The sequence below is a fragment of the Culex pipiens genome, chromosome 2 (genome assembly GCF_016801865.2).
Source record: "Culex pipiens pallens isolate TS chromosome 2, TS_CPP_V2, whole genome shotgun sequence".
NCBI lineage: Eukaryota > Metazoa > Arthropoda > Insecta > Diptera > Culicidae > Culex > Culex pipiens.
The window spans coordinates 21,959,186-21,972,274 of record NC_068938.1 but is presented as its reverse complement, the minus strand read 5'-3'; the positions used below and the strand labels follow the sequence as shown (position 1 = coordinate 21,972,274).

Genomic DNA, 13,089 nt, shown 5'->3' with positions numbered 1-13,089 from the left:
CAACCAAACGGGACCACGCGGCCACTTCTTACAAATTGAGTTGTTTCCATGTATTTTTAGATCTACATTCTATACATGCCAATAACTCGCATAGGCATTTGGAAGGTGTTCGCTCTGCCGAGCTTCGGTGACCCATTTCTACGCTGGCTAGCCGAGCGCGAGGTACTTCAGCTTTATCGACAAGCCCTGCCCCGGGTCCGGTGGTTTAGTGGTCAGCGTGGTAGCCTCCAAACCCCAGTATGGCCTGGGTTCAATCCCAGACAGACCCGGTGGCATTTTTCGAGACGAGATTTGCCTGACCACGCCTTCTATCGGATGGGGAAGTAAAACGTCGGTATTAGCGTAAAAGAGGTTTTGAGTGACTCACCACACATAACCTTCGGACGCCTAGAAATGAGCAGAAACTTGCAACAGAGACCACAAAAGACCCGGGGGTCGTTAAAGTAGATTGCTTTTTTTTTTGCCCTGAAGAACGTTTGCATCAATCGGATTCAAACGTTATTTAGAACTTCCGAACCCTTGTCAAATGGACAAAAACCCAGCGCGTATTTGGTTGGTAGTAACAGTATTCCTAAATCCAGTTATAGATCACCAAGCCGCGATGGTACAGTGGTTAGCAATTTGCTTACCAATCCAAAGGACGGGGAATCCAACCCCGACTCGAGCGCTTTGATTTTTCGTTCATGTTCAGAGTTTCAAGATTATTATTTCCTATACTTTCTCGTTGGGAGCAGATAAGACTAGAACCCAGAACCATTCGCTTACAAAGCGAACAACGTAACCAATCAGCCACGGCCGCTCCTTTTTTGAAATTTTTTAGCAAAAAATGTTTTTTGTTGCAGTTTGCAAACGTCCTCATAAACGGTGCACAAAGTAGTTACACTAGCGCAACTAGTAAACTTAGGTTTTTTTTAAACCTACTTTTTTTTAAATATGATATATGAAAAATGCGAAATTTAAGTAGTTAACAAAAAATAAATTGAAAAAAATATCAAAGTTAATCAACCTAAAAAATAACAAAATTTTAGCAATATGAGAAATTGAAGAAACTTTAAATAAATTCAAAGACATTCAAAAATGTAAACAGGCCGAAATGTTTTTAAATTTCATATTTTTTAGAGGATTGTGAAATATTCAAATTATTTTTTTTAAATTTTTTTGAAATCGCTGGATTTTTTAAAAAATATTTTAGTTCTTGGAATTGAGGCTTAGAGCAAAATTATGAAATAAAATTCGCAATGGACTTAATTCAAATTTAAGATATTTCAGAAATGCATTTTTTAGGGGTTTATAAAAATTTAATAAAAAAAAGATTGATAGACTTTTAAAACTTTTTTCAAAGGAAATAAATAAATAACGAAATTTAATAACAATGTTTTTATGTTAAAAAAAAGGTTTTTGTTAAACCTCAAAATTTTAAAATAAGGGATTTAAAAAATTACAAAATTCAAGAAATTTTATAAGTTTGTGAAATGAAAAACAATTTTTTAGAGATTTTCTTGATCGGCAGTCATCATTTGTTGAGAAATTACGATCTACCTACAGATTTTTGATTAGGATTTAAATAATATATTTTTTGTTTTTTTTTTTTTTAATTTCAAGTTTGTAGTAGTTTGGTATGAAGGAGGTCAATAAAATTTGCAAAAGGGCAGCAGTGGTTGCGAAAATAAGCCAGAAAAGGTGAAGAAAATCTCGACATCACACCTCTCTTTTGTTCTGCCGTTCGTAAAGTGAGATGAACCTTATTCAACAGAAGTATAAAAAACACAAAGCTTTTTTTTTTAATACTATTTGACAGTAATTTAGCATTTTTTATGTTTCGAGTTCTTGAATCCTACCATAAACTTTTTGGGCTTTCTTTTCCGTTCCACCAAATCTCTCGTCCTCGGTGCTCATTTTGTTCAGAATTAGAAAATTAAATGTATTTTCTGCAAACTAAGCACTGCGTGTGTGTGTGTATGTGTGTTATTGTGTTTCTTTTTCCCACTTTTCGCGATTCGCTCCGACTATTGGCACACATTCCGCACGCAAATACTCACGCATACGCTCACACCCCGCTCACGCTCTCAAACACTCCCAACAATTTCGCACCACCCACGCACCGTCGACCTTCAATCCGATTCCGCCGCCGCTTCTGTACAGACAAACACTGTGATTTGTTCGAAACTCACCGCCCTCCAGCAGCTAAAACAAATCCATATCGTCGCAGGTCATGTCCAGAAAGTCGTCGTCGTAACTCGCCAGAGGGGCCTGTCCCGGCTGCTGAAGCTGCTGCGGCGTTGGGTTCGGGGTCTGCTGCTGGTGTGAGGAGCTCTGCGGAATCGACGCCGGATCGTGGTGGTGGTGGTGGTGAAGCTGCTCCTTCGGATCGTCGTGGGCTGTTTGAGAGAAGATTTTAGACAGTTAGTGATGTTCTAGGAAACTGTATGGGAAGATTCGCTTACGTTTCTCCGGACTCGTCACGTTCACGTGCACGTTCTGGGGATGAAAATCTGGACTACCCTCGCGATTTTCGTCGCCCACCGGTGACGGAGGTGGGTTTGATACTGAAAGCAAGTCGCAAGTGATTAAAGATTACAATTCTAAAGTGAAGTAATACTCACGAGTGCTGTGCGTCTCGGGCTTGAGCATGTGGCCCACCAGCAGCAGGTCGCCGCGCGTGTGGAGCTCATTGTCGGCCGCCTTTAGGGTGGCCTTCAGCTCCTCGACGGCACGGCCGCGGTTTACGGCCTGGGACACCTTGCGCTCCTTGATGGCGGCCTTCTTCTCCTCGAGGAAGATGGACCGCTTGTCGTCCTTGTCGATCTCCTCGTTGTGCTTGAGGAGGAAGAGGAAGACACCGCCGGGCGTTCGGCGACGGGCTCCGTTCTGCAAAAAAAGAGGAACTTGAAGATTTTTTATCCAAATTTTAGTCTAGTGACACTCTTACCATGATTAGCATTCCTCCGTCGGCTTCGATCTTTTGCGTTTCCTTGAACAGCTTCGCTGGTATCTCCTTGCCGAGGACGTTAACGACTCGTACTGGAAAATAGTTAAAATATATTTGATGATAGCTCTTTCTGTGTAACAAACAGGGTGGGTGGTCATTAAAAACTTGATGTAAATTCGCGTCTTTTGTATGTAATATTTTAGTATTTTATTTCTATATAAAAAATATAAGGGCAAAATTTTGAAGGTATTAATCGAAAATAATAAGATTTTTTAAATCAAGTTCTGTTGTTATTATTTTTAGGCGATTTAAAATTAGAAAATAACAATTTCATAGGGTTAATTTGAATTGAACTTTAATTGATTCCCCATCGCCTTCTATCGGATGGGGAAGTAAAACGTCGGTCCATTTGCGTTAAAGAGGTTTTGGGTGACTCACCACACATAACCTTCGGACGCCTAGAAATGTGCATAAACTTGCAACAGAGCCCACAAAAGACCCGGGGTCGTTAAAGTGGATTGCTTTGCTTTTGATTCAACTAATTTAATTTGATTTTTTCTTACGTTTTTCATAATTTCATGTCTTGTTAAGCTATAAACATTATAAACTGGAAAACTGAGTTTTTTTTTGAAAATGTATTAATTTTTACTTATTTTTATAATTTAAAAATAAATGTTCATAATTTGTTCACTTTTAATCGTATGCAATTCATTGCAATTTTACATGAAATGTTTAAAACTTATAGTTTCTGGGGGCGGGAGAGAGATTCCTATCCAAAACCCGCTGACCGGCAGCGAAATTATAGAAAAGTATAGTTTGTATCAGAACCCTAAGAAGGGCCCACTGTCTTGAAACGCTACAAAAAATAATAATTAAAAAAAAAGAATCTAGTTTCAAGCATGATTTGAAAAAAAAAAAAAACTGAGAGTATTAGAAATACACAATCAAAAATTCAATTCAAATCAATTAATTTATGAAAATAAATATTGTTTGAATTTTTCAGGCGGTGGAGGGAAAAAACTTGACAAAACTTGCCATTGCACCCAGACACAGGTATTCTATTTATTTAAGAATGAGGGGAAATATATTTAGGCTATAAACTTACCAGCAACAGCACCGCCTCGAGTAAGCACACAAATTTATGCCATTTACTGGCCAAAAAGATCAAATTTAATGCACTTCTGATCATAATTTCTATTTTGCGAAACCATTTCTCATCATTTTGGTGGCACACACATCCACAAGCAAGATGTGAGGTTAACTGCTCAACGAAAGTCGCCATCAATATCTTTTCACTTGCGCTAACGATTTCAAAGCGCTTAAGATATAAAATTGCTTCCAACTACCGGCAACATGTTCTTTTGCACATTAGTTAGTCACTCACTTGAAAAATAATCCCGAAACATGTAAATAATTAGCAAGCGCCATAAAAAAAAAAACAAACGCGCTAAGTCTTTTGACGTTTCAATTATGACCACCCATTCCAAACGAAGGCTGAAGAAAACCGAGCGAGAAGCGAAGGCAAATAAAGAACAAAGGGTGGCCACCAACACCACCAACATGCTGGTGCAGCGCCTGTTGGAGTGAGCAAGTGCTGCCAGGAAACTTTCGCTATAAATGCTACTTTTCGTGAGTGTTCGCTTAAAATAAATTTCATCAATTTTGGCAGCACTAAGCAGACCTAAAAGAGCGCTGGAAGAAAAAAAGAACTAAGCTGAAAATAGAAAAATGGGCGTGGCCCAATGCACTCGACTGATTAGAATGCATTTTTGAAATATTTTTTTTAAATGCTTGTAAAAGGAATAGCATAACTTTTAATAAAAGTGAAAATAAACAGAAATGTTCACAAAAAGTTGCTCTACTCGTTGGTGTACTTGGTTTTAGTGAATTTCAAGGAACACTCCAGATTATCCAGCATCATACAAACACGACCGCTTATTAGGCTTACAATGGACATATTTCCCCTAAATAATTCAAGAATTTAGGAATTAAAGAGTTTAGGCATTAAAGAATTTAAGAATTTAGGAATTTAAGAATTTAAGAATTTAAGAATTTAAGAATTTATGAATTTAAGAATTTAAGAATTTAAGAATTTAAAAATTTAAGAATTTAAGAATTTAAGAATTTAAGAATTTAAGAATTTAAGAATTTAAGAATTTAAGAATTTAAGAATTTAAGAATTTAAGAATTTAAGAATTTAAGAATTTAAGAATTTAAGAATTTAAGAATTTAAGAATTTAAGAATTTAAGAATTTAAGAATTTAAGAATTTAAGAATTTAAGAATTTAAGAATTTAATAATTTAAGAATTTAAGAATTTAAGAATTTAAGAATTTAAGAATTTAAGAATTTAAGAATTTAAGAATTTAAGAATTTAAGAATTTAAGAATTTAAGAATTTAAGAATTTAAGAATTTAAGAATTTAAGAATTTAAAAATTTAAGAATTTAAGAATTTAAGAATTTAAGAATTTAAGAATTTAAGAATTTAAGAATTTAAGAATTTAAGAATTTAAGAATTTAAGAATTTAAGAATTTAAGAATTTAAGAATTTAAGAATTTAAGAATTTAAGAATTTAAGAATTTAAGAATTTAAGAATTTAAGAATTTAAGAATTTAAGAATTTAAGAATTTAAGAATTTAAGAATTTAAGAATTTAAGAATTTAAGAATTTAAGAATTTAAGAATTTAAGAATTTAAGAAATTAAGAATTTAAGAATTTAAGAATTTAAGAATTTAAGAATTTAAGAATTTAAGAATTTAAGAATTTAAGAATTTAAGAATTTAAGAATTTAAGAATTTAAGTATTTAAGAATTTAAGAATTTAAGAATTTAAGAATTTAAGAATTTAAGAATTTAAGAATTTAAGAATTTAAGAATTTAAGAATTTAAGAAATTTCTTACGAATTTAAAAATTTAAGAATTAAAGAAATTTTGAATTTAAAAATTTATGAATTTAGAAGTTTTTGTTCCATTGATTGTTTTCAACTTTCAACCTTTTGTATTTTTTACCTTTTATTATTTTTTCAATTTTTACTTTTTATTTTTTAAATTTTTAAATTTTCAAATTCCTGAATAATTGAGTTTTGAACATCAGATTTTGAAAAAAATAGAAACTACGATTTTTTTAATTTTTTAACATTCAAAATAAGAATTTTAAAATTTTTGGTTAAACAACTACAAATATGAAAAATGTTTTGAAATTTTAGAATTTAATTTTGAATGTTGGAGCTTTAATTTTTGAATTATGGTCTTTTTATTTTTTCCTGAAGAATGTTGAAATTTATAAAAAAAGGGTTACTACGGGTTAAATCTATCTAAAATCAAAGGCTGTTCTGTTCTGTTATATCCAATAAAGTTTATCCGAATATTTATATCTTCGAGAAAAGCTTGAATATGGTTCACAAGATTGAAAATTTAATGTATTCAGTATGAAATAAACAATAAATAAGGTTAATAAAACATCACTCAAAACTCAATAGGAATTAAATATTCAGAGCCGGTAGCAGATGTTAAAAATGTTGTTGTTGTTTATTTTATTAACGTGACTTTAATGTTAAAAACTAGCTGAGTGTAGGAATAAATGTATTTATGAAATCGTCAAAAAAAACCACTTCTTAAAGATTATTTCGACGTTTCATGTTTAGGAATTACAAACAAACATTTTCGGAAGAAAATTCAATTTTGTTGAATGCTGCTGAAAATTGTTTTTAGCACTTTTACCCTTTCAGGACTGATAAGTCATATATGATCCAAAATTCAAAATTTCTAAAACTATAATTTTCGTATGTTCATAAGAATCATTTTCCCATAATTAACTAAAAAAATATTAAATAAAATTCTGGCCTAAAAGGGTTAAGAGCTTTGAAAAAACAAACATTTTCGTTTTCGAAAAATCATTTGTGAACTTAAGGATCGAAATTTAAAGTACATAAATGAAGTATTTTAGGTGAATGTAGATCATTTTTTCAACATAAATATCTTGATAAATCGCAAGCCAAATTTTATGCGCCAGTTTGCTTTACTGAGATAAATTTATTTAAATATTTATAATTTTCTAGAGGTAAGTGTATTGGACAACTGTTATAAAATTTAAAACATTTCAGCTTAAAAGCATGCTTTATGTACCGTAAAACGGGGTGACTTTGATAGCCGGGGTGACTTTGATAGGTTTGCGATTTTTCCGCAAAATGAAGAGTACTATTAAAATACGTAAGGAATGGTTTAGAAACATACTGACCGTGGTAGAGAAGTGTTCAAAGTACCCCAAGAAGAAATTTTCATAAAATTTTTACAAGTTTAAAAAGTTAGTTAACTATAGTTAAGAAAATGTTGATGAAAGTCATTATTTTAAACTTCTCAAAGTGTCATGATTTTCCCAATGAACATGATTTTTAATCGGAAAACGGAATGCATTTTCGGATTCTTTGGACAATTTTCCACTAGGAGAAGGTTGAATAACTTTGTAAATAATAAATAATATGTGTTTTTGAAACACAATTTTAAAAAATCTCCAGATTTATAGGCAATTTTAGTTGAACAAATTTCATGTCAAATGTGAAAACTTGTGATTCGTGCTTTGAATTCAGTATAAAATGCTATATAAATCGATAATTTTATAAACAAAACTAGTTTTAACAAATTTCAGGCAAAATTCCGACTTTTTAACAATTTTACCTGAAATTTATATGTTTTTTGCTAAAAAGCTTATACATTTAGTTAACTAAATATAAGCATTGATTTTTTTCTCAAAAACTATATCAGCTTCTTTAGTGATGGTACATTCAACGTACAAATAAAATTTGAACATCTTAAATATGATTTTAACAAGAAAAACTATGACTATCAAAGTCACCCCGGAATTAAAACTAAGAATTTTTAACTTAACTTTTTTTCTAAACATTATTGAAAAAACTTTTTTTCCGAAATAGTACATGGACTTTGTGTAATCTACCCCAGTACATGTTTTAAAAATAATAATCTTGAGAAAAACCTTACCTGTATGAAAATATTCTAAAAACAAATTGAAATCCTATCAAAGTCACCCCGGTTTACGGTAATTATTTGTATACTAAAAATGGTAATATTTCGGAGTAAAGTGACCGCCCTGTAAAAATTAAAACATGAAAATCTAAAAAACCAACTCACACATCAGATCGTCCTTTTCCTCGCACAGCTTGCGGGCCAGCTCCGCCGCAAACACCTCGTACGTGCAGCCGTCCGCCACGTTCAGATCTAGGATGTGCCTGGAAGCAAATCTAACGCGTAAATGGGCCTGTGGTCAATTACGGGTGCTAGTTCCTAAAGTGCGTGTGTTAGAAAGCCCCTTCACCCCTTCATCCCAAACATGGTGTGCAAAAAGTGCGTTCGCTAGATTGTGTAAGAATGGGTGTAGTTTGTGTTACCTCGGTGCATTCTGGAAGCTGTCCTGGCTTTCGTCGCTGCTGTTCCGTTTGCCCAGCCGCAGCTTGGCACTCTTGCGCTGTTCCCGCATGACGCCGCAGCTGACTCCGCCGAAGGACGTCGACCGGAAGCGCTTTCCGCCCCCGAACCCGTCCGAATCGTCCGAGTTGGACTGGCGCCGCTTGAGCGCTCTGTGATAGGCGTTCCCCCCGTTCATCCGGTACTTCAAGCTGTAATCGTACGACTCTACGTCCCGGTTCCGCATGCCGTTCAGCGTCACGTCACACCCGCGCATCGTCTCCATCAGCGTGTCCTCCTGCAAGCTCTCCGTCCAGACGTTGTACTTGTTGGGGACGCTGCTGGAGAGGCCACTGCCGCCGCCGACGCCGCCGCGACTGTTGCCCTGCCTCGGCGGGGGAATCTTCTCCAGCGGAGGTTTTATCCGCAGCTTGCGGTCATTGTTTGTTCGCATCCGTTTGCCGAACGCGCCACCGGCTTCCAGATCGCTGTCGTCGTCATCGTCCGAGCTTGGAACGTCATCGTCGTCGTTCAGATCGTCCTGGTCCGAAAGGATAATGTCCATCTGATTGCGGGCCTGGCTGACACTCGCTCCGCCGGCGAATTCCGTCCGGGGGATCGTTGCCAGCTCGGGCCGCTGCAGTGGCGTGTACCCGTCGTCGCTTTCGTCGCTGACCTGGAATTCATTTATGGTAAAATACAAAAATTAAAATTCAATTTTCATTTAAAATAGTTTTTTTTTAAAAGGTAAGTTACTATTTTTGTCATTTATCCCAATTTTTCCTCCATTTATCCCAAAATAAGACAAGAATGGCCAATTAATCACAATAAAATAAATTTTAAATTAAGATTTTCCTAAATATCCAGCTGGGATTCCGGAGAAACGGATTTTGGCGAATGTCACCTTAAAGTGGGACACACAACCAGAAACGCAGTTTCCCGCAAACCGGTCATTGACATCGGCATTGGGGGAACGGTGGCCCAAGATTTGGAATCCATGTTAAAAATATCTCTTTCGATTAAATGTTATCTTTATCACAAAAATGAACCAAATCGATCGTAATTATTGCGCAGTTCAAAATTATCAGCTTCCAAGAACCTAACTTTCCTCCAACAATTTTAACCAACTTTTCTCCCCAAAAATCCTCCCTTCAACCCGCCGTGCGTCCCCGACTGTCCCTCCTGTCGCAAAAAGACCGACCGACTCACCTCGCCCTCCTCCAGTTCCAGATCCTGTGGGTTGTGGCCCGGCCCCAGTTTGATTGCCTCGTGCTCCATGCTCGTCATGGTTGAGAATCGGTCTGGTCCTGGCACACACTCTTCCGTAAATCCGCGTCGTTGCAATTCGCCCCAAGATTAAATTATGGTCCTTTTTTTCGCTCCCTCGACTTGTGGAGGAGCTGCCACGAAAAAAAGTGGGCTCACTGTCGACGACGATGGCAGATTCCTCCACCACGACGTTGGCCACTTGGAAAGAGGGGAGCACTCAGACGGGAATGCACATTTTCAGGAACCTGGCAGAACCGCGGCACTTTTTCAAATTGTGTCCAGTGTGAAAAAGAAAGTATTTTAAACCAAAGTTTGGTTCTACGTTCAACTTTTTAAAAATCGCTTTCCTTCTCCTTTCAGATCTGTCACTTTTTGTTGCACGCTGAAATGGAGATACGCAACTTGCTTAAATTTCAGTTGGATTGCGTGACAGGAGTAGGGCTGTGCCGTTGTTTATCTTGAGTGCCCAACGGGCTTGAATGTTTGGGCTGCATACCTTCGGGCGAAACATTTTTTTTTCCAAAATTTAGTTTTAATTTATGTACTTTCAAATTTCGGCCGAAATCCGGACATCTGGAGTTTTTTTTTTTGAAAAGGTCCAATAAACCAAATTTAATTTTTTTTCTTTTTGGGTGTTTTTTAATACCCCTGACTCACCCAAAAAGCAAAAACTGGAAATTTAGTTTATTGGACCCTTTTCAAAAAAAAAAAAAAAACTCCAGACATGTTAAAATGATACAATTTCATTGAAAATAAACTGAAAATTTTACAATATTTTAGCGGTACGCAGCAGAAATGGAAAGAAATGGCATGCGTCAATTTAAACATCTCGATATAAAACAATCCACAGTTTTCTTTTGAATAGCTCCTATAAACCATTGTGTTTCATATGTTTATAGGACCTATTCAAAAAAAAAAAAAAAAAAAAAAAATAGTGTGGTCCAGTTGTTTTGCAATCATCAGTTAATTTTTTTTTATTAAAATACATCTTTTAAAAATATTTGTACCATGGAAAAACCTATTTAATAATTAATTTAAAAATAAATTTGAAAATAATTTATAAATGAATTTAAAAATCAAGAGTTCTTTGTAAAGGTCCTATAAGCTATTGTCTTTCATATGTTTGTAAGACCTAATAAAAAAAAGTCTGGAAATCATTTTAATAATTTTGAAAATCTATTTGAAAATCAATTTAAAAATCAATTTAAAAATCAATTTAAAAATCAATTTAAAAATCAATTTAAAAATCAATTTAAAAATCAATTTAAAAATCAATTTAAAAATCAATTTAAAAATCAATTTAAAAATCAATATCAAAATCAATATCAAAATCAATATCTAAATCAATATCAAAATCAATATCAAAATCAATATCAAAATCAATATCAAAATCAATGTCAAAATCAATATCAAAATCAAAATCAAAATCAATGTCAAAATCAATGTCAAAATTAATATCAAAATCAATATCAAAATCAATATCGATATCAAAATCAATATCAAAATCAATATCAAAATCAATATCAAAATCAATATCAAAATCAATATCAAAATCAATATCAAAATCAATATCAAAATCAATATCAAAATCAATATCAAAATCAATATCAAAATCAATATCAAAATCAATATCAAAATCAATATCAAAATCAATATCAAAATCAATATCAAAATCAATAACAAAATCAATATCGATATCAAAATCAATATCAAAATCAATATCAAAATCAATATCAAAATCAATATCAAAATCAATATCAAATCAATATTAAAATCTTTTTAAAAATCTATTCAACAATCGAATCTCTATTCAAAAATCTTTTTAAAAAGCTTTTTGAAAATCTATTTTAAAAATCAATTTAAAAACTAATTTATAATTCTTTTTAAAAATCTATTTAGAAATCTATTTAAAATATATTTAAAAATCCATTTAAAATTCAATTCAAAAATCTATTTAAAAATCAATTTAAAAATAAATAAATATCAATTGGAAAACAGTTTTAAAACAAATTTAATAATCAATTTAAAAATCAATTTTAAATCAATAAAAAAAACAAAAAAAGAACAATTTAAAAATTGATAATTTTAAAATTTAAATTAAAAGATAACTTAAAAATTAAAATAAGAAAACATTTCAAATTGAAAAAGTTTTTAAATTCATTAGTTTTTAAAATATGTAAGGGTGCGTGGTGGGTAGGGGAAGGAGGATGGGTGTTGTGAGCGTTAAAACTTGTGCAGTGGATTTGTTCGTGCCCCAGAGGAAATATATATTGTGAATATTGTGAAACTGATTGAGGCAACATGTGAGAGGAGCGGCTGTCAGTAGGTCGGATGTTGAATACACGGAGCAGTAAGGCCGACGCAAACGGATTTGTGCGGTGCTGCAGTCGTCGGGCGGTGTGGTCGAGTTGCACCTGATTTCGATGCTGCGGCGACGGAGCAGTCTTCAGTCTTCAAGACCCCGGTGAGCTCGTTCCTTGATGACATCTCAAGCATGTGTGTGTGTTGAAGAATGAAGAATGAATCATGAGTGTAAGAGTAAAAACCATTTGCGAGTGAGAATTTATTTTTTCGTCAGTCGATTTTCTCCTTTGCTGGACATTCTACCCAATTTAGGGTACTTTGTTATTTATTATTTTTGCAGTACAGGCTGTTTTCATTATATTGATGCCTTTCAAAAATAATTTCAAGTCTAATTTAAAAATCTTTCTCACTATAATGTTGAAGTCTAAAAATGTAAATTAGTATATGTGTGTATGAGAGTGTGAATGAGTTTTTCTGTTCTTTTTTCAGCCCAATAAATATTTAAAACCGCGTAAAATCTCCAGAACCGGTCGATAAATCCAAATCATATCTCATTGAAAATAATCGTTATAGGGTCATTCTTAAATAATTATTTATACGCGTTTTTGATCATTTTGCTGTCGTTTCGTTAGTTTGTCAACTGTACCTGTAGAAAAACTCATTTCTATAGAATCGTTTATCGAGAGACGCGCTGACATTTAGGATAGAACATTAGCGCGCGTTTTTGAATTTTTTGATTCGATTGTGAGTAGCGGTTCCTCACGGTTACTCTGCAACGTGTTTGTCGGAGCCTTTTATTTGATATTTTATTTTTCATAAGTCCTTCTTTTATCATCGTTGATTGGACGCCGCTGGTTTAGTTCGTTTAAGTTATTGTTTTAATTTCATTGCAAACGTTTACGTGGCGTCCTGTTTTCTTTTCGTTTATATTCATTGATCGCAATAATTTATTCCAACTGGCAGTTTAAGTATAAACTCATCAAACTATCGATTTTGAGTTGCGTTCGTGAAGATGAACGGTGCGCGTCGCGATCATCACGCAGAATTTTCGTTGCTGTTTCCGTCTTTGTTGTCCCCCCGATTGCGTTTGTTTTTCTATCCGGGCGGATTCGCGGAGTTTGACAGTTGCGTTCGTGAAGTTGAACGGTGCACGTCGCGGTCATCACGCA

General features: G+C 34.0%; 1 protein-coding gene across 2 annotated transcripts; it reads right to left on the bottom strand.

Annotated features, from left to right (window-relative positions):
- Window positions 1-1,892: 1,892 nt before the first annotated feature.
- LOC120421161 (phosphorylated adapter RNA export protein) lies at window positions 1,893-9,977 on the bottom strand. Of its 2 annotated transcripts, none has more exons than XM_039584353.2 (7): window positions 9,557-9,977; window positions 8,332-9,023; window positions 8,075-8,184; window positions 2,930-3,021; window positions 2,604-2,868; window positions 2,445-2,546; window positions 1,893-2,378 (listed from the first exon to the last, which is right to left on the bottom strand). In XM_039584353.2, the coding sequence occupies exons 1-7, from the start codon at window positions 9,632-9,634 to the stop codon at window positions 2,185-2,187; spliced, it is 1,533 nt and encodes a 510-aa protein (XP_039440287.1). In that variant the 5' UTR covers window positions 9,635-9,977; the 3' UTR covers window positions 1,893-2,184. The 2 variants fall into 2 exon arrangements, with proteins under 2 accessions (XP_039440287.1, XP_039440288.1); XM_039584354.2 differs by having other exon boundaries at window positions 8,075-8,172; window positions 9,557-9,976.
- Window positions 9,978-13,089: the final 3,112 nt, after the last annotated feature.

Bases quoted from the DNA above. Each gene is read 5' to 3' on its own strand.
- LOC120421161 (XM_039584353.2), bottom strand. From the start codon at position 9,634: ATGACGAGCATGGAGCACGAGGCAATCAAACTGGGGCCGGGCCACAAC. The intron at 2,869-2,929 runs GTAAGAGTGTCA...CTTTTTTTGCAG, and splicing joins ACGGAGGAATGCTAATCATG to AACGGAGCCCGTCGCCGAAC. The intron at 2,379-2,444 runs GTAAGCGAATCT...TCTCTCAAACAG, and splicing joins CGTGACGAGTCCGGAGAAAC to CCCACGACGATCCGAAGGAG.